Source organism: Symphalangus syndactylus, chromosome 9 (genome assembly GCF_028878055.3).
Source record: "Symphalangus syndactylus isolate Jambi chromosome 9, NHGRI_mSymSyn1-v2.1_pri, whole genome shotgun sequence".
In the NCBI taxonomy this organism is placed as follows: domain Eukaryota; kingdom Metazoa; phylum Chordata; class Mammalia; order Primates; family Hylobatidae; genus Symphalangus; species Symphalangus syndactylus.
The window spans coordinates 33,299,953-33,324,892 of NC_072431.2; the positions used below are offsets into that span (position 1 = coordinate 33,299,953).

Genomic DNA, 24,940 nt, shown 5'->3' on the forward strand with positions numbered 1-24,940 from the left:
CCACCTAAGCAATACATGTATTAACATTTTATTCTTTCTTCCAAGCACTTCCTCCAAGTTTCATGTGTGTTTTTAATTACACTGTAGACTCTGCTTTGTATCCTAGTCTGTCTAACTATGGGTAACGTTTCTCCAAATGTTTCAGATTTTCAACTAAACCACACCTATTTCACTCTGTGCATTTGTTTTTCTGAATCACTGACAAAACACATTTACATAGTGTAAGTTTTAGTTCAATTCTCTGCCTTTTATGTCTTTTGCTCAAATGATGATGAGTCATTACAGCACAGCTTCTGTTTCAAATATTAGTGGATCTTATTAAAGGAACTCTTTCCCCCTCATTATAAAAGTAATATATGTTCATTAGAGGAAATTTGAAAATACAGAATGTTATAAAGAAGAAAATGATTACCCATCGGACCATCACTCAGGAATAAGCATAATTAACATTTTGGCGTATTTCCTTCCATTTCTTTTACTTTGCATATATTTGTATTGTTCCCATTATACTATATATGCAGTTTTGTGTCATGATTTTTACACTTAAGATTTGGTTATTTTACTTAGGATGATCGTATCTTGTGGTTATTTTTACACTTAGGATTGCATCTTGTGGTTATTTTACTGTAGTTTGTTTAAGTGTCTTCCTATCGCTGGAGACTTAATTTGGTTTCAGATTTTTGCCACCATAAACAATGCTCTAAAAACTGATTTTATACAGAAAACTGTCAGATTTCTAATTTATTTCACATGATAGATTATTGATGTTCAATTGTTAGGTCAGTGGGTAGGTATAACCCTCTTAAAACTTTGGAAACATTGCCAAACAACTCTCTCAAAAGCTAGTATCAATTTATACTCTTGATGGCAGTGAAGAAAGCTCTAATAGACTGAATTCTTGCTATCATTTGGTTTCCTCTTATCATTTTGTAATCTTTGCTAATTTAAATTGGTAGATTAGAAAGTAGTGATTGAATTTTGTATTTTGTGTCTTTGCAGAGCCAAATCTCAAAATACCCAGGTGGGCAAAGTGAGGGAGGGCACAGAAAGACCTTTTGGTAGTTACAGGGTTTCCACGCCCAATAAAATAACTCACTCTTATATAAAAAGACATTGATTTTTCTATTTTTACTCTAAAAGAATTCACACCATGTCCCAAAATGTTCATTAGTCTTAACAAAGCAAGCCTAAGGCTTTCCTTTGAAATGAAAATGTTTATTATAATAACAAAGAAAGAAATTAGGTTATTCTGAACGTATTTGTTCTTAGTGATTACCTGCTGAAGTCCAGTGGTGATTATTTCCTTTTTCGAGTAACTCTCAAATTACCTGTTTATAATGAAATGCTGAGAAGCAGCCTCTTCCTACAAGTCTCTCTGTCTCTTCTCCTTTCTCAACCTCTCCCTGGAAAGACGTGGAGCATGCGCCTACCCTCACCCTTGATCTATCATTAAGCTCTAGGAATCCTGTTGCTAAGTTTCCTTAGTGGCTTTTAGAAAGCAGAAGCAGGTATCTGAGTGAAGCCCTTGACTTCTGAGCATACAATGGGTGCTGTGTCTATGAAACTCATCCATGGCACCTGTTTTCCTCCAAAGGTACATCATGACATGTTTCTGACTCTGATGGAGTTCTTGTAGTATAACCTCCCAAAGGTTAAAAATGAATAGAGTAATTGAGGGTCAGGAGCCCACTGCCTGAGCCTTCTTCACCGGCTTTCTCATCTTTCAACCATGGCAACAAGTTTTTTTTTCCCCTGTATGGTCTCACAGTACTGTGGTTTTGGTATTGGCACCCACACTGATTTGGGCTAATCCCAGGGAAAAATATTTTGAGTTATGCACTTTCCTTTGGTAAATCTGGCCATGTCTGACTTAATGTAAGAAATCTGCAAAGTAACGTTGAAATTCCCCAGTCATTCCTCTCCCCTCCATCTTTGACAGACTCACATATTCACTGTGTTATACATTTATTTACCCATTAATTTTAGGAAATGTGAAGGCTGGGAAGTCTTGGTTCTCTTACTGCTTGCTTTATAGTATAAGTGGCTCCTTTGTGCTTACAATGTGTTATGTTCGAGGAGAGGGTGCTAAAGAAGGAGAGTGGCAGGGTGTGATGGCATAGGGATTTTGTAGGTAAAGAAGGAGGCATTCATGGTTTCAACGGCTGAGATGAGAATTATCTTAAGGACAGCACGTTAGACACCTTTGCTGACCTTATCCTGCTCACGCACAAAGTTTCCTTCCAGCTCTGAATGCCATGATTGATCATGACCTTACTGAGTACAGTCAGTACGGTACTTCATTTCTACATGGTTTCTCTTTTGGAGTCTAACACATTGCCTTGTGCTAAGTATTTGTCCTGTATGTATCTAAGCCGAACAGTTTTTCTTCTTCTTTCGTTTTTAACTCACCCATCAGTGTAACACGTCTTACTTCCTAGATGGACTTGATCACGTCTACCTAATTAAATGTCCTGTTAGACATTCTGCTGAAGTTTAAAAAGGTATGGTTTGTATATATTTTTACTTATTTTATTTTTGTTAGAGAAAGGGAAGGAAAACCTAAAAGAAGATAAAATTCTTTGATTTGCTTTTAATAACTACCCTTTGGGATATTTTAGAATTGAAGTAGTAGCTATGTATTTGTTTTTAATTATTATTCTAAAATTGAAAGGAACTTGTAAGCAAGCATGTTTGTGATGACCTGTCAGGTGCTGAAGTGAAATTGAATCATCTTTTATGTCCCAAGCAAAGCAAGAGCACCATCACAAGCATCCTTATTTCCATCTTTTAAAACCCCTCAAAGGCAGAAATCTTTTTTCATTCATAACCAGTCAAAAGCATGAACAACCCTTCTGGATACAGGAGGTTCCCAGGCCAACCTCAAATCATTAACGACCAACTTTGATACTGGTTCCAAGTCTTTCAAATACATGGCTGTTTGGCAGCCAGATACAAGCTCTATTTTGTAAAAAGCCTTTTCACTTCTCTATTCAGGTCATTTTTAAATGTTTTATTAATGACCACATCAACAGGCTGAAGGAGGTCACTATGCTGAGATGCAGATAAAAATGAGTATTGTGTTTTTTTTCTCCCAGTTGGCTCAGTGGGAAATCCTATTAGTGCTCTAAGAAGTTATATAATTAGCATGGCACCTGCTGCTCATTTGTTGAGCCAAACTGGTTTTTAATGTTCAGAATACAAAACATGGCAGGGCCATTTTCATAATGCTCTGTGCTGTCACTGGTTGCCAGGAGCGTTTCTGCGTGACCAATCCATAATAACAGCGATGATGAGAGCCACAATTAAATAGCACCCTGTGTTTGGAGCACTGGTCCTTCAGGTATCCCTTAGTCCAGTGAGTTCCTGAATGGTGGAGAGTGTGTAACATCAGTGCCATGTGTGCTCTGTCTTCTGGTGCAGAGGAAGAGAGTTACCAGCAATGGTGGCCAGCCACTGGCGAAATGAGTGCTTTTCTTCCATCCCTTTTTTCGGCAGAGACTTCCTCTGATTTGACAGGATCACACACCTTAAGCATGTTTCAGTCCTCTGCTATATCTTCAGAGTTCACATAAACTAAGCTTTTTGATTTCACCAAACAAAGCCATTACTTTAAATTTATTTATAAAGGCAACAATTTTTAGATGGATTATCAGAAAACTTCTCAGATTCTCATGGGCTTATTTCACTCCCTGACAATTATCAAGGTAAGTCAATCCCAGTGACCAGTCTCTGTTTCAAACCCCAAGCCAGAGTGTCAGTCTCCACCTCCACATGGTCAGGGCCTGTTTACTCAAGCAATGCTGGGCCGCTTGAGGATGTGCAGGGGCCTGCCTCCCCCAAATCTTGTTATGTATGTTGGGTTTATTGTTAGAAGCTGCTATAGGACTCAGTGGAGGATTTGATACCTACGCTCTTGTTTAGGATAGGTGAAGGGATGAGACAGAAAAGATCTCAGGGCAGGGACTAAGATTGGACTTGTAAAACACAACACCTAAAGATTATACGTATTGCTGTTGATGTTTTTTCACTAATACTGAGTGCTTGCAGAAGGCACTATCCATGCCTTCTCCTCTTAGTTATGCCATGAAGTAGTTCGTGTCACTACCATATTTTATAGATGAAGAGATAAAGACTTGGAAAGTTAAGTAAATTGCCCCAAGGTCTCATAGCTCATCAATGTTACAATCCGTATTTAAACTCCAGAATGTTATCTCCAGAAACCAAGGTAGGACAGGCTGAGTCGGCCTAAGCAACCAAGTACTTTGTGTTCTCCTTTGACTCCTCTTGATGAAAGGATAGGAAAGGAGTCACAAAAGAGGCTGTTGCAAGGAGTTATGCTCCCCTGCCTTCTCTGTTCAAATAAAATAAGTGTATTGTACACTTTAGAACAGCCGAAACTCAGTGCACAGGTGGCTCAGGAACAGCGTTTTAGAACCATAAATGTAAAGCTTTTGTAGACACCCAGAGCTCTGCTACATATACCAAGGCCAGACTAGGCCACAGCTTCTATATATTGAGTCTTGTCTGAGCTGAACCCACCATCCCAAATGTTGGCTGTTGGCTCACTGCTCAGGAGGAATAGTTTCTTAGCCGGAAGTCTCTTCAATGGAACAGAACCCTTTACCTTTCTTAGATTTCGTCCTAATGCGGTATTTCCTCTATTGAGCATAGCCCTGACCTGCAAAGCACCTTAAATGCTCTCAGCCCAGAAACTCTTTTTTTTTTTTTTTTTGCTGGTGTTACTTGGGTATTTATTAAGGGTTAAGGGTTGCTGACTTCCGTACCTGGAAATGTTGTCAAGTATACTTACATTTAATATACTGCCATGCAGCAGGTAAGGACGACTATTGTATCCCTTGATTCAGCTCAACCTCATGAATATTTATTGGGAATGTACTTATGTTGGCAGACCCTGTGCCAGGTTCTTTAGGGGAGAGAGACTACCCAACATCTTAGCTCCTCTGACCCATCTCTTGAATTCTGTGTATTTGCCAAAAAGGCTTATAATTGTTAACCTTTACCATCCTTTTATTTTTCAAATGAACATTCAGCAACTCGACTTCTTCTTAAACCAAATAATTTTCTTAAATTAAAGTTGACAGATAATCAATGGTTATTTTATTTTGCCTCAGACATAGAGGAAAGCTCTCCTGTATGTTACCCATGGGGGAAAGGGCCCTCTTATCTTTTCCTTCAGAGCTTCTTTCCTCTCTCCTGTCCCAGGGGCACTGTTTTTTAGGTTTTTGTTTTGCTTTGTTTTTTTGTACCTGCTTTCTGAAAAGCACATCTGTCACTTTACTCTGAAGAGGCAAATAGCAAGTTGTTTGCAGGATGCACTGTAGATACACTTCTGAAGAGTGAGAACTCTTCTTTATCCAGCCTGACATCCTTTATTCAATTTTTACTTAAGTCAAGAGGTCAGGAAAGGTAAGTTAGTCTTAAAAACTTGTCAGAAGTCAAGGTTTAGGTAAAGGACAGTCATTGAAGAAACCATTATGAAGGAAATTGTTAGGTGTATCTTTTTCATTAGTTATTCTTAGGTATGGAAAACACATTACCCCCACAGTCTTGTTAAGTCCTTAACTTGGTGGTACAGTTACACCCCTGGCAGTTGCTTATTCAACATTCTCAAAGAACAAGTTTTTCAAATCATCCAAATGTGAGTTATGGCTCTAATCATACAGATTCCATGACTCATACACAAAAATCAGCTTTATTATTTGACAATCACATGGCATGTGTTTAAACACTGAGGAAAATGTTTTGAGCGTTTGAAATAAGATTACATATTATACCCATCTGCTTTTAAGTCTTGTCCTTGGATATGTCCTTCATGGTGGAGTTGACATCGCACCATTGAAGACTATACTTCATGAATAAGCCCAAGGGTTTTTCTACTTTTGGCAAACTTCAGGTGCTTGGAAATTTCCAATTAGGGTGGCTGGTATCTATGCCAAGTGATTGATTTCATTTTATTTACTTTATTTGGAACTGTTGAAGGGATGAGTGGTATAAGTTAGTGTTCCAGAGGCCGAGAACAAATTTAGTTTTTACCAAAGGGACAAATGTTGACTTTTAAATATTTGTCAGAATCAGATAGTATATTAGTTTGCTAGGGCTGCGCCTTAACAAAGAACAACAAACTGAGTCGATTAAACAATAGGAGTTTATTTTCTCATAGTTCTGGCGCCTAGAAGTCTAAGATGAAGGTGCCCAAAGGTTTAGCTTCTCCTAAAGTCTCTCTCTATGGCTTGTAGAAGACCTTCTTGCTGTTCTTAAGTGGTCTTTCCTCTGTGCGGGCACATGTCTGTGTCCTAATCTATTCTTACAATGACACCTGTCCTGTTGGATTAGGGCCTACCCTAATGATCTCACTTAACTTTAATTACCTCTTTGAAGACCTTGTCCCCAAATACGGTCACATTCTGAGGTACTGGCTGTTAGGCTTTCAACATGAATCTGAACTGTGTGTTCAGCCCATAACAAATGAGAAGGGAAAAGTCTTCATGTGGTGGCCACTTTTCAGGGCCACTCTGTGTTAATAAGAGTTGTGCAGGCAGAACAGCAATGGGGCTTAAGAAGGGGCATCCCTGGGAAGCAGATAAGGCTGAGCTTCAGATTTTCCTTCTCTCACTTGGGGGAATCTTCAGATTTAAAAAGAAAATAGATTTTGTAAAAAACTTACCTGAAAACGGTGTCAGGTATTTGTCATCTCTTTAAATACTGTCATGCAAATCATACCCCTTCTGGTACCCTTGCCCTTCTGGGAGATGTTACCCTAAAAGGGGCTTTCCAAGCTCTGCTCTCAGCTCTCGGGCACCCACCCCACTCTTCTCTAGGGCAGGCCAGAGGAGTTTCAGTCCTGTGAGTGTTAGTCATTGGAGAACCACGTAACCCCAACCTCCAAAAACAAGCAGATGCATTTTTTTTTCTTTTTGCCTTGAGAGAATCTTTGGATTTTTGGTTTGTTTAGACATTCTCCATGAAAAGTCCTGTCCTCATCCAGTCTCCTGGCAAGTGTGCCCTGATGTATTCTCCTGCATGGATGTTTCCTTCTGATATACATTAACAACCTAGCAAATGCCTAGGAACAATGTTATTTTCTGTGCAACTATGTATTTCATAAATAATCATTTGCTGAAGTAATTTCAGAAAAGTTGAACTTGAGGATTTATAGTGGCTTTACCCAAGGGTCATTCATCCTAGACTGTAAATGCAGTTACTTACAGGCCTTTTACCTGAAGTGGATCAAAAGGGGAAATACTTGCTCCATCACATTCATCATTAGATTTAATTATCTTGCAATACCACTTGTGGAAAAGTCAGGGGGATTCTGCTTACATTTCTACCCTGGAGGACACTGGCGTTAACACTTCTTACTAATTAGTTCTTCACAGTTTTTTCCTTTGATGAGTGATCATTTTCCTTTTAAATTTGCTAATCTTTAATTTCCCCTGGATTCGATTACACATATACATTAATAGTAAAATTACAGGAATAGGAAAATTAAAGTATGCTTCTATTTCTGTGATTTCCTAGCTAAAGTTTAAAGAATGTATTGTCTGCTCACTTTATATTTTTTGTGATTTATGCTGGTTCTCTATGGCTAACTCACTTGATTAGTCACACACAATCTTTAAAACTTTCAAGCAAAAAAAATTACTTCTTCCCTATTCTGAAGCAACAAAATTGGGGGATTATTATTATTATTTTGAGACGGAGTCTTGCTCTGTCGCCCAGGCTAGAGTGCAGTGGCTGGATTTCGGCTCACTGCAAGCTCTGCCTCCCGGATTCATGCCATTCTCCTGCCTCAGCCTTCCGAGTAGCTGGGACTACCGGTGCCCGCCACCACACCCGGCTAATTTTTTGTATTTTTTAGTAGAGACGGGGTTTCACTGTGTTAGCCAGGATGGTGTCAATCTCCTGACCTCGTGATCTGCCCGCCTCGGCCTCCCAAAGTGCTTGGATTACAGGCATGAGCCGCTGCACCCGGCCCAAAATTGGGAGATTTAGCTGAGTACATGTCCAAGGTGTTGGCCAGACACAGAGCTTTCTTTGGAAGTTGCCACAGCCTGCAACCCACTCTCTTAGGTGTTAGCCACCAGCTTTCCAAGAGAGGACATAAGACAGTCTCCTGCATGTTCATGGCAGAATGTTACTTCTGCATCCTGCAGATGGTTTAGCTAAGGGGAAAGATCTATGTCTAATCAGTACATAGACTTTCAGACCCCTTCAAATACCCGTCGGAGAAAGCAGTCATGAAATCGCCCTTTGTAGCGATTGACAAGACAAGACACTTGACAAGACACTTTTGGGGCCTCAGGAAGAAGTGTGTATAGGCCATCCATTTCTCCAGGTTCTTTGAGCTCCCTCTGTTGAGGTAAATCATCAGTAAACAATGTACTTCCAGTGTATTATTTCAGCTCCTAGCAGAAATGCCATCACTCAGGCAAGATTTAATATTGCGCCTTCAGCACCTGGGAGAAAAAAACTTTCATCGTTTGCACCATATGGTTGAAGACATTTATATGAAAAAAGTTTCTGTCTTTTGTAACATAAGTTGAAGACATTACTCAGTGTCCATTATAAAGGGTCTTCCATAATAAAATTCTCCTTGAAATTAATGCCAAGATAAACAAAATCTGCCTTGCATGTTTCTTTTTTGATGAAGTTAGAGCTATACAATGCAACAGTTTCCCTTTTCTGCCTTAGTTTCAGGCAAATAAAGCTAAATCCAGTGCTCAGTTGGAGTAACTGGCATCTCAAGTATGTACTAATGTCTCTTTCTGCATTCCTTTTAATTTCTGTTGTTTTTGATAACAAAATGTTCATTTATATATTTAGTTTAATTTTGAAACTAACATCCTTCTTGCAAGAATTAAACCAAATAACTAGTTGGCAAAAACCATAATTGTCCTTAATAGTTAGAGTTTGTAACAGTTTGTGCCTTAAAGATATAAACTTCTATTGTCTTAAAAATTTATTTATCTCAGAATGTGCCACTGTGTGCAGCTCCACCCACCTCGCCATATACTGTTCAGTTTGTATAAATACACCCACTAAGACATGATGTCTAGGTCCCAAATGGACACATATTAGGTTCATGTCTTATAGATGCCTTTACATTCCTGTTATAAAGGACTTAGCATGTTGGTTTGGGAGCCTCATGCATGGGAGAGAGGTATACATCACGGAGACAATGATGAGTCTGTGAGTTCTCTGCAGTAAAACCCACCACACCCTAAACTTAAAGGCACAAATAATGTTAATGAAGGCTGGTCCTATATCCGTTGATTGAAAAGAACAGTGATCTACAGAGACCCTTACATAGTAAGCATGATTAACATTTTTTCCTGCTACAAAACAAGTGTGAACTTTGACCAGACTATCATGTTTCTGCTCCTACCTGCCATTAACATGAGTCTAGTTTTTATATGATTACTCCTTTTCCCTTTTGCCCCATAGGTGAAAATAAGTTCAATAAATATATTCACTAGACATCTTAAATGCTGAAAAGGACTGCTTGCTACATGTGACGATATAGTTCCATAATCTTGACAGGAAGCATCACCCTTACACGATGACCTGTTCTCTCCTGATTTACCACAGCTGGGATGTAACACAAGTGACTTTGTGCTGTGTAGGTGAAACATTCTTAAAATTTTATGTATTCAGCTCTGAAGTAAATATGACAAAATATTACCATTTTTAAAATTCTGGATGGTAGGCACATGTGTATTCATTGTATTACTCTTTGCATGTTCCTGTTTGTTGAAATGTTTTTCATAATTTTTGAAACTATTATATAATAGATAAAAAAAAAAAAGAGTCCACCATGGTTGTTTAGGTTGAAGAGTGGGTGAGGTTAGGGAGAGGAAACAGCCATGCCCTTCACCTGGCAGGCATGGAGATTTTCCAGAGGATTCTGTCAGAGAAAATCACCTTAACTTAGTTTGGATTACTTCTAGATGAAAACTTTTTTTTCGTAGCTAGGGAAGAAGTCTGTTATTTATATTTCTGCATGCAATTTATTCATGTGTCAGCCCTGGACTGAGTATTAGAGATCTCTCCATGAAAGGCTTACGTGTGCACCGCTAGTGTCGGTGTCAGCTGTGTGAAATCCTATGCAGCCAGACTGTTTGCTTCCTGCAGGCTGCAAACCTAAAAGGGTCCTTCAGGCTGTCAGGTAGCCAGCGGGAACTGTCAGAGTCTCAAGCCTGAGGTTCCAGTTGCAGAAGAACCTGCAGACAACCAGTGTGTGAAGCCAAATTCTTTAAAATATGCTGAGATATCTTATTTGAAGAAAACTTTGTGCGTGTTTGTGTATGTCTGTATGCTCATGCACCCATGTGTACATGTACATGTGTGTACATATGTGTGTATGTGTACATGCATGTATGTATATCACTTAGTCACTGCTTTTGTTGTTGTTAAAGGGAAAAGTGTGACTTTCTGACCTATTTGACATTGATTTGGGGCTGTGTGATGCCACATGGCTTGATGTAGACTAGAATTCCAGATGCTACTAACTACATTTCTAGGCCAAGGGCATATTTCTTCATGTGTGGAGGTGCACGCTGAAAGGATTTTTCACTTTTTAGAAGACTCACTGATCCAAAAGGCACTTTTGCAGTAAGCCAAATAAATGTAAGGGCAAGGGTTTGGAGGGGAGGGGAAAGTATGTGTTTAAGTTATTGTTCTCACAGCCTTGGAGCGTATGGCCCATGGTAGCTGGAGATACACACATCCAGGAGAGCTTTGATTTCGGGCAAGGCTGTGGGCCACAGTGCTGATAGGTTCAGCAGTGGTTCTCAACCTTTAGAGCCACAGATAGAGGGCACAAACTGTTTCCTTTCCCTACCTTACCCACCCTTCAACCTCAACAAACTTAGTGGTTCTTTTGTCCTCTAGTGTATAATACTTTCAAAAATTATAAAAAACATTTCAACATACAGGAATGTGCAAAGAGTAATAAATGCATATGTATCTACCATCTAGAATTTTGTGTGTGTGTGTAGAGACCAGATCTCACCGTGTGTCCCAGGCTGGTCTCAAACTCCTGGGTTCAAGTGATCTTCCCTCCTCAGCTTCTCAAAGTGCTGAGATTACAGGCGTGAGCCACTGGGCCTGACCTAGAATGTGTTAAATGGTAACATTCTGTCATATTGACTACAGAGCTGATTATATAAATTTTAATTTCTGCCATCATGTCAGTCATGGAAAACACTTTGCCATCTACAGTGCCTCTCACTGCATGCAGCAATTCTTAACTGAGTGCAGGGATATAACTGGGGGAAAAGCCTTCCTTTTAGAGATTGCACCCCCTCTCACCCTGCTTGCAGTTTGAGAGCCATCAGTCTAGAATAAAGAGCAGTGGTCTAGAGGTCCTGAGTCCCAGGTTCTGTTGTCATTTCTGCCATTAATGGCTCCTGGCACAAACCTGACACCTAGTAGGTGATCAATAATGATTTATGGAGAATGGCATGAATTAACCAGCTGTGTTATCTTAGGCAAGCCACTTAATCTTCTTGGCTTCAGTTTCTTCACCTAAAGAATCAGAGAAATGGATTAGCTGACCTCTAAGGCCTCTTTCAGTTGTAAAATTATGTGATTCTGTGATTGGACCTTTACCTCAGAGGAAGATTAATTTGACAGGAGTGTGAAGGATGGATCAGAGTGAGAGCCAAGAGAGGGGAATACACCTTTCTCTGAATTAGTTCAAGATTTCCTTCGCTACTAGTATTTTTTAAGCACTTACTTACATTGTTTTTCCCTGTAGTTTACGTAGACTGACCATCATTTTCTGCAAAGATCATAAACTTGTTAAGGACTGGAACTATGACTTTTTTTCCCTATTTCTATGTGCCTCAAAATATAAGGCCTAATAATGGCTTATAGCAGTAGCACAGAGTTCATACAGTGTTTTCACACAGCTTGTTAAATCTGCGAGGGAAGCATTATTTCCCCTTTTTACTGCAGAGGAAACTGAATGTTGGAGTGGTGAAGTGGCTTACTGAATGTCATTGCTGGTAAGTGGATCAACTCCAAATTGGGCTCAGCTGACCAGTCTTCAATTCCCGATGGAGTCTCCAGTTCTGACATAAAGACGCTGCCGTAGGAAGGCGCCAGGATGAGCAGGGACACTGCTTCAGAGCAGCCGTCAGCTTGGCCACAGGAAGCTGCCCTTTCACTTCATGGCTCTTTTATTTCTGGCCTTCGTTTGTAGGTTCCTTCTGTGTATCCTCATATTGCCTAATCTTTTCATGTTATTAAGTGCAACAGTTTTCCCTGAGGGCTGCACATTCGTCTGCCAAGGACTATTCCCTGAATAGCAGCTCCTGCAACCTTTTACAGCCCGTTTTCCTTCTGTTGTATGTCTTTAGTCTTAGCAAAAGCCATGTATACGTGCGTATATGTGAGTGCATGTGAAATACTCTTTACTTATTCAGTCATTTCATCTTATCTGTGGTAGATGATGGTGGCCTGACCTTGGTCAGTAGCAGTGAAGTTTGAGAGAAACGGATGATACGAGAACTCTTACAGAGGTATAACCTACTGTAAGAGTTGTGGCATTTACTGCCATAAGGAGCTAAGGAAGGGAAATGTATCTGAGAGGAAAAGTGATACATTCCATTTTGGAGATTCTGTGCCTTTTGGTGTCTTTTTGGACATTGCATTGAGAGATACCATATAGGTAGTTGATAATGAATTTTCAGCTCTGGGACAGTACCTGAGATTGAGTTATGGATTTGGAATTAATCATCAAGGGAGAGAATGAGAAGGGGAAATGGTGAGGGATGGAACATTAACATTGAAGAGACAGCCATACAGAGGTAGAGGAGTGTTTGGGGCACACAGAGAAAGGGCAGCTGGGGGACTGGAGGAGACCAGAAGGAGATGGTGTTACAGAAGCCAGGGAGAGGCACTTTATAAAAGCCAGACTTGTAAACTCTGCATTCATTCATCTATTCAACAAATACTATCTGTGTACCCAGTAGGCAGGTAAGGGATACTGGTGCACTGGTGCACTGGTGAAGATAATGGATAACATTTTTTAAAGTTCCAGCTTTAGTTCAGCTCTGTTGTTCAGACTGTGATTTTGGATCTATTCTTTATCCTTTCTAAGCCTCAGTTTCCGTGTCTCTAAAATAATAGAGGATAAGAGCAGTTGCTGCTTTAAGAGTTGCTTTGAGTTTGGAATGAGATAACATATGTAAAACATCAAGCGTGTCCCAGCAGATAGGAAATGCTGTTGTCTTAGTCCGTTCTTGCTGATACAACAAAATACCATAGAGTGGGTAATTTGTAACGACCAGCAATGTATTGGCTCTTGGTTCTGGAGGCTGGGAAGTCTAAGGTTGGGAGCTGCACCATCTTAAGGTCTTCTTGCTGTGTCATCCCACAGCAGAAGTGCAAAGAGAGGATGAGAGAGAGCAAAAGATTAAACTCACAGCCTCAAGAGCTTTTAGAATTGGTATTAATCCATTTGTGAGGGTGGCGCCCTCATGACCTAAACACCTCTCATTAGGCCCTACCTCCCAACACAGTCACATCAGGGATGAAGTTTCCAGCACATCCTTTTTGGGGGAGACATTCAAACCATAGCAGCTATGAATTATTATTTCCCCCTCTCACAGTTGAGGAAACAGGTTACAGAAAGCCAAATAAGTCGTTTGTGGTTTTGAACTCAGATCCCCGTCTGCACGGGTCACATTGTCTCCTCATCCTACCCCAGGCGGCCTCCTCGTGTGAAGCAGAAGTATCTGCCCAGCTCACTGGGAGCCACAGTCCATCCATTTCTCCTCCTAAGACTGTGAGGATGGACTTTGGTTTGGTGCCCAGAGTAGGACAAGAGGCAAGCTGAACTAAAAATGATGTCCTGACCAATTCCTGGCTCAGCCTGTTTAAAAGGCTCCCATCCTACTCCTGATAGCAGGGAGATAGTCCAGGAATTGAGTGTGTGGGTATCCCTTTGAAATTCCCTGGACACTAACAGCTGCACCTTCACCTGGAATTTCAGGTAAAAGTAAGGAAGAAGAGGGCTGTTGATGAGAAATCCTCTGCTGCTTAGGAGGGAGCAGCTGCTCCTGGGTCCCTGGGAAACACCATCCCTGGCACTCTTAGAGAGACCCTTGGTGGTGTTGCCAACCTCAAAGCTCGGGGAAATAATTGCCTTTCATCTTCATTTGAGAGCATCCCTGCGGTAGAGGGTATACAATGCCAGTGACACTTACTGTTTCTGATGCTCTTTGACAATGAGTGGTCTTTGGATTTCTACCGCTTTAATCACATCTGGGTCTTAGAATGTGAGTGCCCTCATACTGCTGCTGGCATGGACTAAGAGACAGTAATGGGAGGCTGAAGGATGCAAATAGTTCTGAGCTGGCATTTTGGCCTTGGAGCCCTCCAGGAGCAATAACTCTGTCAGATTGTCCTGACACGGTACATTAAGAGGTGCAGATAAAAGCTACATCCTGTAAAATATATACTTCAATCGCGCCTGCCTTCTGCACCTCCACCACTGGGAAGGGATGGGTGTCCGTTCATGTTCTGCATTACCAGCCTCTTAGCCAGCTGCCTCGTTTGATTGTTCATTATGTCACTTGAAGATGAACTGAAAGAACAAGAAGAAAAACTATGCATGCCAATCTGTATCTCTGAACTTCTCATGTTAAATAGACGTAGCAAAAAAAAAAAAAAAAAAAGAAAGAAAAAAAAGAAAAGTTTGTCAGCACTGAACATCAGTTACTAAACATTTTTTAAAAATCAGGCTGGGAATGGTGGCTCACACCTGTAATCCCAGCACTTTGGGATCCTGAGGTAGGGGGATCACGTGAGTCCACAGTTCAACACCAGCCTCAGCAACATAGCAATACCCTTGTCTCTACAAAAAATTTAAAAATTAGCCAGGTATGGTGGCACATGCCCATAGTTCAAGCTGCTCAGGAGGCTGAGGAAGGAGGATTGCTTGAGCCCGAGATTTCAAGGCTGCAGTGAGCAACAAGTGTACCACTGTACTACCTGGGCAACTGAGTGAGACCTTGTCTCTAAAATAATCCAAAAAATGAAAAAAATGAATTTCAGTTTTATAAGTTTATGAATTGTATTTTCTTTTCGTTAGGTTCCTGTGGCTTTAGTTTTCTTTCCCATGATTAATTTCTCCCATGCCTTCAGTCTGTGGGTCTGTGTATCATTTATTTGACTCTTTTTAGTAGATCCTTAAAAAGAACTTTGAAGTTTACCATTTCAGAAAGCTTCATCCCCAGAAATCGGTTTGTTTATTACTATCAGCAGAAGTTATATTTTATATTTGCCCTCACTAATGAATGGTAATAGACTGAATCTGGCCCACACATTAGTGTGAACATTTTAAAATTAGTATCAACAATGAAAACTATGGAATGTCATATAAAATTTCAAATTTCTTTTTTCTCTGACAAATCTGAATATTGAGCAACATTGAGTCCAATCCTGACTGGCCATAATGTGCAGGCACTGAATAGTGGTTGTCCCCTTTAGATGGGGAAGACGCTTTCCAGCTGGCACATTCCCCACATCCCCCTGGTTATTAATACATTCTGATTTATTCAAAGTTCCTGCAATAGTGCTTACAAATGGTGGGTAAGAGCATAAATAGGTGCAACTTAAATGAAGGGGAATTTCATAATATGTGTCAAATTACAAATGCATTTATCCTTTGACCAAGCAATTCACCTCTAGACATTTATTTTTATACTCATATTTATGCAAAATTACCTAAGAATAAGGTTACATATTGAAGCACTGTTTACAATAGTGAAAGATTGGAAACAATCTGTTCATAGAATGGGAACTGATGAAAAAAGGCTATAGCATCCCAGAGAAAACTATGTAGTTAAAAGAATGAGAAAATTCTCTACAAACTAACATGGAGAATTCCAAGATGGTATTATGTTAAAAGAGAGGCAAGATACAGAACAGTGGATATACTATGCTATCATTTGTATTCAATATGTATGTATATTTGCTAGTATATGCATAAAACATCTCAAGAAGTGTGCACCAAATTCATAAAACACTGATTGCCACTGGAACAGCAACCAGGTAGTTGGGTGACAGGAGTGAGAGGGCCAATTTTCACAGAATATTTAGTGCCCTATTGTACCTTTAATTTTTAAGCCATATGATTGTATCACCTACTTAAAACAATAAATAAATGTCCTTTCTGAGTTCTGTATGTATTTGCATTTTCAGTGCAATGAGCTATAAGAGGCTGTACCTTACCAAATTTAAGAGTTTTTATTTTAGGGTTAAAAGGATTTTTAATAAAAATTACCAAAGGCAGCCGAGTGTTGAAACTGTTACTCTCAAGTTTTTATCATTTCCTCTATAAAGTTGCTCAGACTTAGTTTCTGGCCTTAAATCATACCTATTTTCAACTTCCCTGAAATCAAGAGTGCCCTATGCCATATCAATTAAAGTAAATGTACTTTCAATTAAAGGTGTTAAGTATGAGTCTGAAAAGATTAATTCTTTATAAAAGGATGACCTTCAGTAGTTCGCTCCAATTAGGCATTTTTCCAACTATATTTCATCTTGATGGGACAAGTCTACTACTCAATCAATCACTGTGATCTTTTCAAAGGCGAGTATTTTAGGTTCAGAGTCATAAAAGAATGACTTGACTATGCAGCCTCCATAACTTGAACCACAGTTGATATAGACAGAGATTATGGGTGTTGGATATTACTTTTTGTGTTATTAATATTTGAAGCATCAGGATATGCATAATGATATTCTGGGTACAGTTCTTACACCTTTCTTCTCATGACCTTACTAGAATAAATTTATTTAAATAAGACTGATGGAAAGGAAGAGAGGAAATGAACAATGACACAAATTAATGTCCAACCAAATTCCTCATTTTTTTCCTGTCACTTTATTATTAAATACATTGTAAATACTTGCTTCCCTCATGGTTGTTTTCTTATTGGACTACTTTAGTTTGAAGTGAATCATTGCTCATATACACACACAAAACCAAGACTATTAAGGAAATGAATGCTTGGTGATTGTTTTATGGGAACATGCAAAATCTTGGGGAATAATATTGCTTTCTCTTAAAAGTTAAAGGAATTGAGCATTTCTGTTTGTATTTGGTACCTTCAGTATGGAATGATTGGCCTTCACTCTGCCATTCATTAAATTTGTAAACTTGGAGAAGCCATTGAACACAATCAGGGACCTCTTTGCATATCTCAAAGGTCAATTATTGGAATTAAATGAGATTATATATCATATATAATAAATGATTATACATATCATGTATAATAAATGATTATACATGATATATAATCTCAATTATATATCATATATACATATATATGTATATTATGCGTACATACATATGTGTGTATGTGTATACATTTATATATTAGTGTTACTTAAAATGTAGTCCAGTGACCCTGGGAGTCCTTGAGACCCTTTCAGGGAGCCCATGAGGTCAAAACTATTTTTATAATAGTAGCAAGAAATTACTTGCCTTTTTCACTCTTTCACACATATTCAGTGGAATTTTTCAATTCCTGTCTCTGTAACATTTGACATTGCAACAGATTGCAGAAACAATTGTAAGATTCGAGCTATCCTAAGCCTGGTATTACAGACGTTTACAAAAATGTGAAGCAATGGACTCTTTTTCGCTGACTTGTTTTCATTTTGAAAAGGAAAGTAATTTTTCATATAAAATTTATATGGACATGTAATGGGGTTGTCATTTTCAAATAAATTAATAAATTTTTTTAAATTGTCAATTTTAATTTCTAATACAGTAAACTTTGATAGATGTAGTCCACATAAACAAAATCTCTTTAGGGGTCCTCAATACTTCTTAAGAACATAAAAGTGTCCTAAGACCAAAAAGTTTGAGAACTGCTAATATATATGAAAGCACTATGTAAATGTGCAGTGGTGACATTGGTAGTTTATTAAGAAACTTTGCCAGGCGCAGTGGCTTATGCCTGTAATCCCAACACTTTGGGAGGCTGAGGCAGGTGGATCACTTGAGGTCAGGAGTTCAAGACCAGCCTGGACAACATGGTGAAACCCTGTCTCTACTAAAAATACAAAAAAATACTAAAAATACAAAAAATTAGCTGGGCGTGGTGGCACACTCCTGTAGTCCCAGCTGCTCGGGAGGCAGAGGCAGGAAAATTGCTAGAACCCGGGAGGCAGAGGTTGCAGTGAGCCAAGATCTTGCCACTGCATTCCAGCCTGGGAGACAGGCGACAGAGCAAGACTCCATCTCAAAAAAAAATAAATAAAAAGAAAGTTTAAGCTATTTAAACAATGCAGCACGCAAACCATCCTCCCACTGCAGGCACTGTTGTGAATGGTACACTCCACCTCCAGGGCAGGGTTCTTTAGTCTGGGGTCCAACATGATTTCTAAATCCTCTGTAGTTATCTACAATTTTGTGCATAAGTTATGTGCGGTAATCCCTCCATATCTTCGCAAGGGTATGTTTCGAAACCACTGTGGATAACTGAAGCCAAAGATAGTACTGAACCATCTATGCAGTATGTTTTTCGCTATATATACATACTTATATATAGGGAATATATAATATATTAATATATACTTATATATAAATATGTTTAAATATATACTTATATATTAATATATAAATATATACTTATATATTAATATATAAGTATTTATATATAAATATAAATATATACTTATATATAAATATATACTTATATATTAACATATAAGTATATATTTACATATGTTAATATGTAAGTATATATTTATATATATTTATATATAAGTATATATTTATATATATTTATATATAAGTATATATTTATATATACTTATATATAAGTATATATTTATATATACTTATATATAAGTATATATTTATATATACTTATATATAAGTATATATTTATATATACTTATATATAAGTATATATTTATATATACTTATATATAAGTATATATTTATATATACTTATATATAAGTATATATTTATATATACTTATATATAAGTATATATTTATATATACTTGTATATATTTATATATAAGTATATATTTATATATACTTGTATATATTTATATATAAGTATATATTTATATATACTTGTATATATTTATATATAAGTATATATTTATATATACTTGTATATATTTATATATAAGTATATATTTATATATACTTGTATATATTTATATATAAGTATATATTTATATATACTTGTATATATTTATATATAAGTATATATTTATATATACTTGTATATATTTATATATAAGTATATATTTATATATACTTGTATATATTTATATATAAGTATATATTTATATATACTTGTATATATTTATATATAAGTATATATTTATATATACTTGTATATATTTATATATAAGTATATACTTATATATACTTATATATAAGTATATACTTATATATACTTATATATAAGTATATACTTATATATAAGTATATATTTATGTATATTTATATATAAGTATATATTTATGTATATTTATATATAAGTATATATTTATGTATATTTATATATAAGTATATATTTATGTATATTTATATATAAGTATATATTTATGTATATTTATATATAAGTATATATTTATGTATATTTATATATAAGTATATATTTATGTATATTTATATATAAGTATATATTTAATATATAATATATTTATAATATATTATAAATTTATATTTATAAATTTATATTTATATATAAATATAAATTATATATTATATATAATTTATATATATAAAATATATATTATATATTTAATTTATTATATATTATATATATTAATATAAAATTATATTTATAAATTTATAAATTTATATTTATAAATATATAATAATATATTTATATATTAATATATAGTAGTATATAATTATATATTAATATATATTAAGTATATAATTATATATTAATATATAAATATATACTTATCTATATATTTATAGATATATACTTATATATAAATATATACTTATCATATATACTTTATATGTGATAGCTTAATTTATAAATTAGTTACAGTGAGAGATTAACAACAAGAACTAATAATAAAATAGAACAATTACAACAATATAGTGGCATAAAGGATATGTGAATGTGGTCTCTGTCTCTCAGAATATTTTATTGTACTGACATGGGTAACCGAAACCATGGAACGTGAAACCACGGATAAAGAGGGACTGCTGTATCTACTTTCTTTTAGGGTGAGGATCCACAATTTTCACAGTTTTCAGATTTCCACAGGTCCTAAAAGAAGCACAGTTATAGGAACTGCTGCAGTCCCTGGTCCCATTTTAGCCCTGAGGGGAGTGGTGATAAAGTCAAGGTTGGGGAAACCTGAAGGGAGATGCAAAGTTCAAGGTCCAAGGCTCTCATGTCTGGGTGTGGGCTTGGACATGTCTTGAGTTATTGGCCCTTTACTTCTCCCTGTTTTGTTTATGGAAAGGTGTGAGACTTGGGCTGGCTTTCTAGACACTGAGGAAAAGGGCATTCTTTCAGCAGGTGCCATGCCCTGTGCATCGTTGTGGGCCTCCTCGCTCTTAGTGTGGTTGGATGTGGTGGGACATAAAGAACCAAAATCAGGCTGTGGACTAAAAAGGGCCCAGAGACCAGCTTCATTGTGGTTTGGGCACAGTTCACAGAGACCAGGAGGTTTTACACAGAGCTTTAGAGTGCAAATGCTCAGTTTCCTGGCTCCTCAGGAGGATGTTCAGGGGTGGGTATTCAGGCCATCTCTGACTCTGTCTTAGGCACTTTCAGAGGCTCAGCTAATACTAGTTCATGTTTCCTACTGCAATGTCTTTCTTTCTTTCTTTTCTTTCTTTTTCTTTTTCTTTTTTTTTTTTTTTTAAATGCGATGAAGTCTTGCTCTGCCACCCAAGCTGTAATGCGGTGGTGTGATTTTGGCTAACTGCAACCTCCACCTCCCGGGTTCCAGTTCTCCTGCCTCAGCCTCCTGAGTAGCTGGGATTACAGGGATGTGGCACCACTCCCGGGTAATTTTTGTATTTTTAGTAGAGATGGGGTTTCACCATGTTGGCCAGGCTGGTCTCGAACTCCTAACCTCAAGTGATCCACCTGCCTCAGCCTCTCAAAGTGCTGGGATTACAGGCGTGAGCCACCGTGCCCGGCTTCTACTACAATTTCTTAAGATGTTTTTATTAACCTTAATTCTAGTATCTGTTGATACTTATAATATTTTAGTGTTCTTACAAGAATTTGAAACTATTCTAATTATAGCTCACTGCCCCTTATTATCATTTCTTAAAATTAATTTGAATAGAAAACTTGTGTCTCAGATATTTATGTATTTCATATCTCCCAAGTGCCATTTAATTTTTAAATTGCATATGCATGTATATTTTTCAGTTTTATGTAAGCCTTTACATTTACTTAAAGTTTTATATATTCATAGGGCAAAGTGTTGCAAAATTGCCCACTTAATATATAAAACTTTTAAATTTAGATAAAATTTTAAACTACCAAATGCATCCCTTTTTCTTGGTGTTGTGCTACATGATTTAATGTGTAGTGCTTCTTGAATTCTGTCACTGAGACTGTCTTCTCTGTTTGTTTCACTTTTAAAAATGATTTAATAAAATAGTATTTTTCAAGAAAAAATATGAAAAATGCAATGGATACCATTTATTTTAGGCTAAAGGCTTCTGAAATTTTTAATGAAAGTATATTGGCTGGGTGTGGTGGCTCATGCCTGTAATCCCAGCACTTTGGGAGGCCGAGGCTGGGGGAATCACCTGAGGTCGGGAGTTTGGGACCAGCCTGACCAACATGGAGAAACCCCATCTCTACTAAAAATACAAAAAATTAGCGGGACATAGTGGCACATGCCTGTAATTCCAGCTACTCGGGAGGCTGAGGCAGGAGAATAGCTTGAACCTGGGAGACGGAGGCTGCAGTGAGATCGCACCATTGCACTCCAGCCTGGGCAACAAGAGCAAAACTCTGTCTCAAAAAAAAAAAAATTATATTTAAGGTTTCCTGTTTAGTGCAGATTTTATAAAATGAACATTTTGTTTTGGGAATTTGGTGATATAAGCATGTTTATATAAGGTAAATTCAATCAAATTAAACAAATCTCTTCATTATTACTGTCATAACTATCTTTTCCAGTTAACAAAATACTTGGAGGTATCCTCAAACTGTAAAATGTTATCCACATGTTAGCAGCATCTTGTGAAAATCTGAACACATGTAGTTCAACTAAACTCTCCTTCCCTAGACTTTAATATATTATATGTTATGTATTTCAGAAACTCCAGAAAGGAACTTAATGACATACGATTTGAGTTTACTCCAGGAAGAGGTAAGTTTTAATTGAAGTTATTATTTTATTGCCTCAAAGAGCATTGCAGAAATTGATTACAAGCATGTGGTTATAATCTGCTATTTAAAACTGTTTTAATAGTGAAGGAAGGAAGGAGAGATAGATAGAAGGAAGGACTTTTGATACTTCTAAGGATTCCAAACCAAATCAAGCTGACTACATGAATCTCAGTGACACATGTGGCACAGTATACATACCAATATAAGTTAGATATATTAGCTCAACCATGAAAATAAGTATTGCTATGGTAATGCAGGCCCTAAAGGAAATGATGATGAATGTAATGAGAAGCATACCACAGTCCTAATGAGGGTTGAGCAGCAGTGGGATCATATAAAAAGGTAACATACTTTGCTTCTGTGATCTCAGCTCAGATTACATGAAGCCTCTATTGGGGAGTGTTTACGAAAATTTTGAAAACTCTGAAGTACAAGAACTTTCTAGCTTGATAGCTGGTCCATCAGTAAACCCTTTGACCCCCCCCGCAGTTATTACCTGCAGGAAGACACAAACTCAGATGTCCACAGAAGCCAAAGTGAATAGTGAGCACTTCAGGAAACTGGAGGATTTCTTGTCTAATTTCACTCATGTTCAGTAGTGTTTTTTGTTCTTGTTTTTGTTTTTAACAAAGGCCACCAGCCAAACAAAATATTCCTGGGCAATACTTGGCCATAGGCTCTCTGGTCCCTGATTGCTAGTCTTCTGCAAATACAAAGATTTCAGGATTCCTGGTATATTTGAATTAAACTAAAATATGAAGTAGCTTTTAAAAATAAATATGCAGGCCAGGCACAGTGGCTTACACCTGTAATCCCAGCACTTTGAGAGGCTGAGGTGGGTGGATCACTTGAGGCTAGGAGTGTGAGATCAGCCTGGCCAACATGGTGAAACCCCATATCTACTAAAAATACAAAAACTAGCCGGGTGTGGTGGTGCACAGCTGTAGTCCCAGCTACTTGGGAGGCTGAGGCAAGAGAATCACTTGAACCTGGGAGGCAGAGGGTGCATTGAGTCAAGATTGTGCCACTGCAATCCAGCCCGGGTGACAGAGCGAGACTTTGTCTCAATAAATAAGTGGTCATAAGGCCCTGATGGATTTGCTAATTGATCTTTCTTTCCGGAGGTATCCATCTTTGACAATTTAGAGTTGGTTTATGCAATTGTACAGCACCAGCTAGTATTGTCAAAAAGCTATCTATTTTGTCATAATATAAAAATATTGACCAGGCTGTGCTGTGATAAAATCTAGTAATTATATTATAAATGTTTCAAGTACAGCAAGTAGAAAGAACAGATTCTTATTTTAAGATTGTTTCTTTTCATCTGATTGTTTAAAATTGACTATGGCAATGAAAATCAGTTCTAATTTTAAGAGGTAACGAAGTGAATATGAGCTCAGGACTTTTGTGGTAACATGGCCCTGTCAGCATTACTGGGCCACTGGCACTGGCTTTGGCAGCTGCTTTTGCCACATTTAGATTAACAGTCCCTGCTTCTGTTGCACAGACAGAACCCACGGCATTGTCTGCCTAATGACAGCCGGCCTTCACTGGGCGGCAGAGCATAGGCCCATTATTAAAGGAAGCAATGTGCATGTATCACTGCCCCTCTGTGACTATTAATAGATGCTGTCTGTATTCCAGACTTTGCTTACAGTAAATCTGTGTGCAGTCCACATGCATTATGTTTGTGCTGTATATACACATGAATAAATATATATGGCACAAAATGTACAACGTAAACATGTAAAATATTCTCTTTCCTCACTTAAGGACAAGCCTGTTGTGTTTAGTGTGCCCCATGTGCTCTGGAAACCAGAAATTAATACATGAATATTTATCCTGTTTAGGCACCAGGGATGTTAAACAGCTTAAAGAAAAATAGATTACTAACGAAACATGAAATAAGTTATTTCCCACTTCTCTTCTAAACTATTACTAGTATCTTACATGCATACAAAATGATTGTCTAATGAGACACACAGATATGGAATATTTCCCATTTGGATCAGCCAGCGGTACCTGTTTGCCATTTTGGTATGACTCATCTGGTGCCCAGGAGTCCTGAAAACAGTAGGACATGCTGTATGCTTTAATCATTTGGGAATGGCAATCATTTTGGTACTGTTTTAGTGCTATCCCTCAGTGCAGCTTTGATTATTTCATTTTTGGCTACGTTCTGTGATTATAGCTCCTTGCTTAAGTGTAAGATCTTACTGATACTTTAGAAATGATGGGTAACACATCCAGATGCTTTGGCAGATGACCAATCAGTAGAAATATAATGAATGACTACCTGCTATCTGCTCAGTGCCTACTAGGTGTTAGGCTCTTTAATTCAGTTCACTTATTTCCCTAAAGATTTGGGTAACATCCAGGAAGATGCCAGTTATGAGGCTGAATGTTCTAGCAGCTTCAGAAAGCTAAGTCATGTTCAGAGTAGAGCCTCTCATTATGCTACCCTAACTTCCATTATTATGGGATCATTTTATCATGAAGAGACTTTGTAAGGCTTTTTTTTTTAATTTTTTTTCTTTTCTTTTTTA

At 37.4% G+C, this 24,940-nt stretch overlaps 1 protein-coding gene across 3 annotated transcripts in view; it reads left to right on the forward strand.

The window, feature by feature from the left end:
- Positions 1 to 24,940, forward strand: part of STK39 (serine/threonine kinase 39) — a 296,006-nt gene that overhangs the window by 210,482 nt on the left and 60,584 nt on the right. For all 3 annotated transcript variants that reach the window (XM_055291899.2, XM_055291901.2, XM_055291900.2), the window contains one exon: positions 22,322 to 22,374. In XM_055291899.2, coding sequence (XP_055147874.1) covers positions 22,322 to 22,374 — 53 coding nt within the window. The remainder of the gene's footprint in view (positions 1 to 22,321; positions 22,375 to 24,940) is intronic.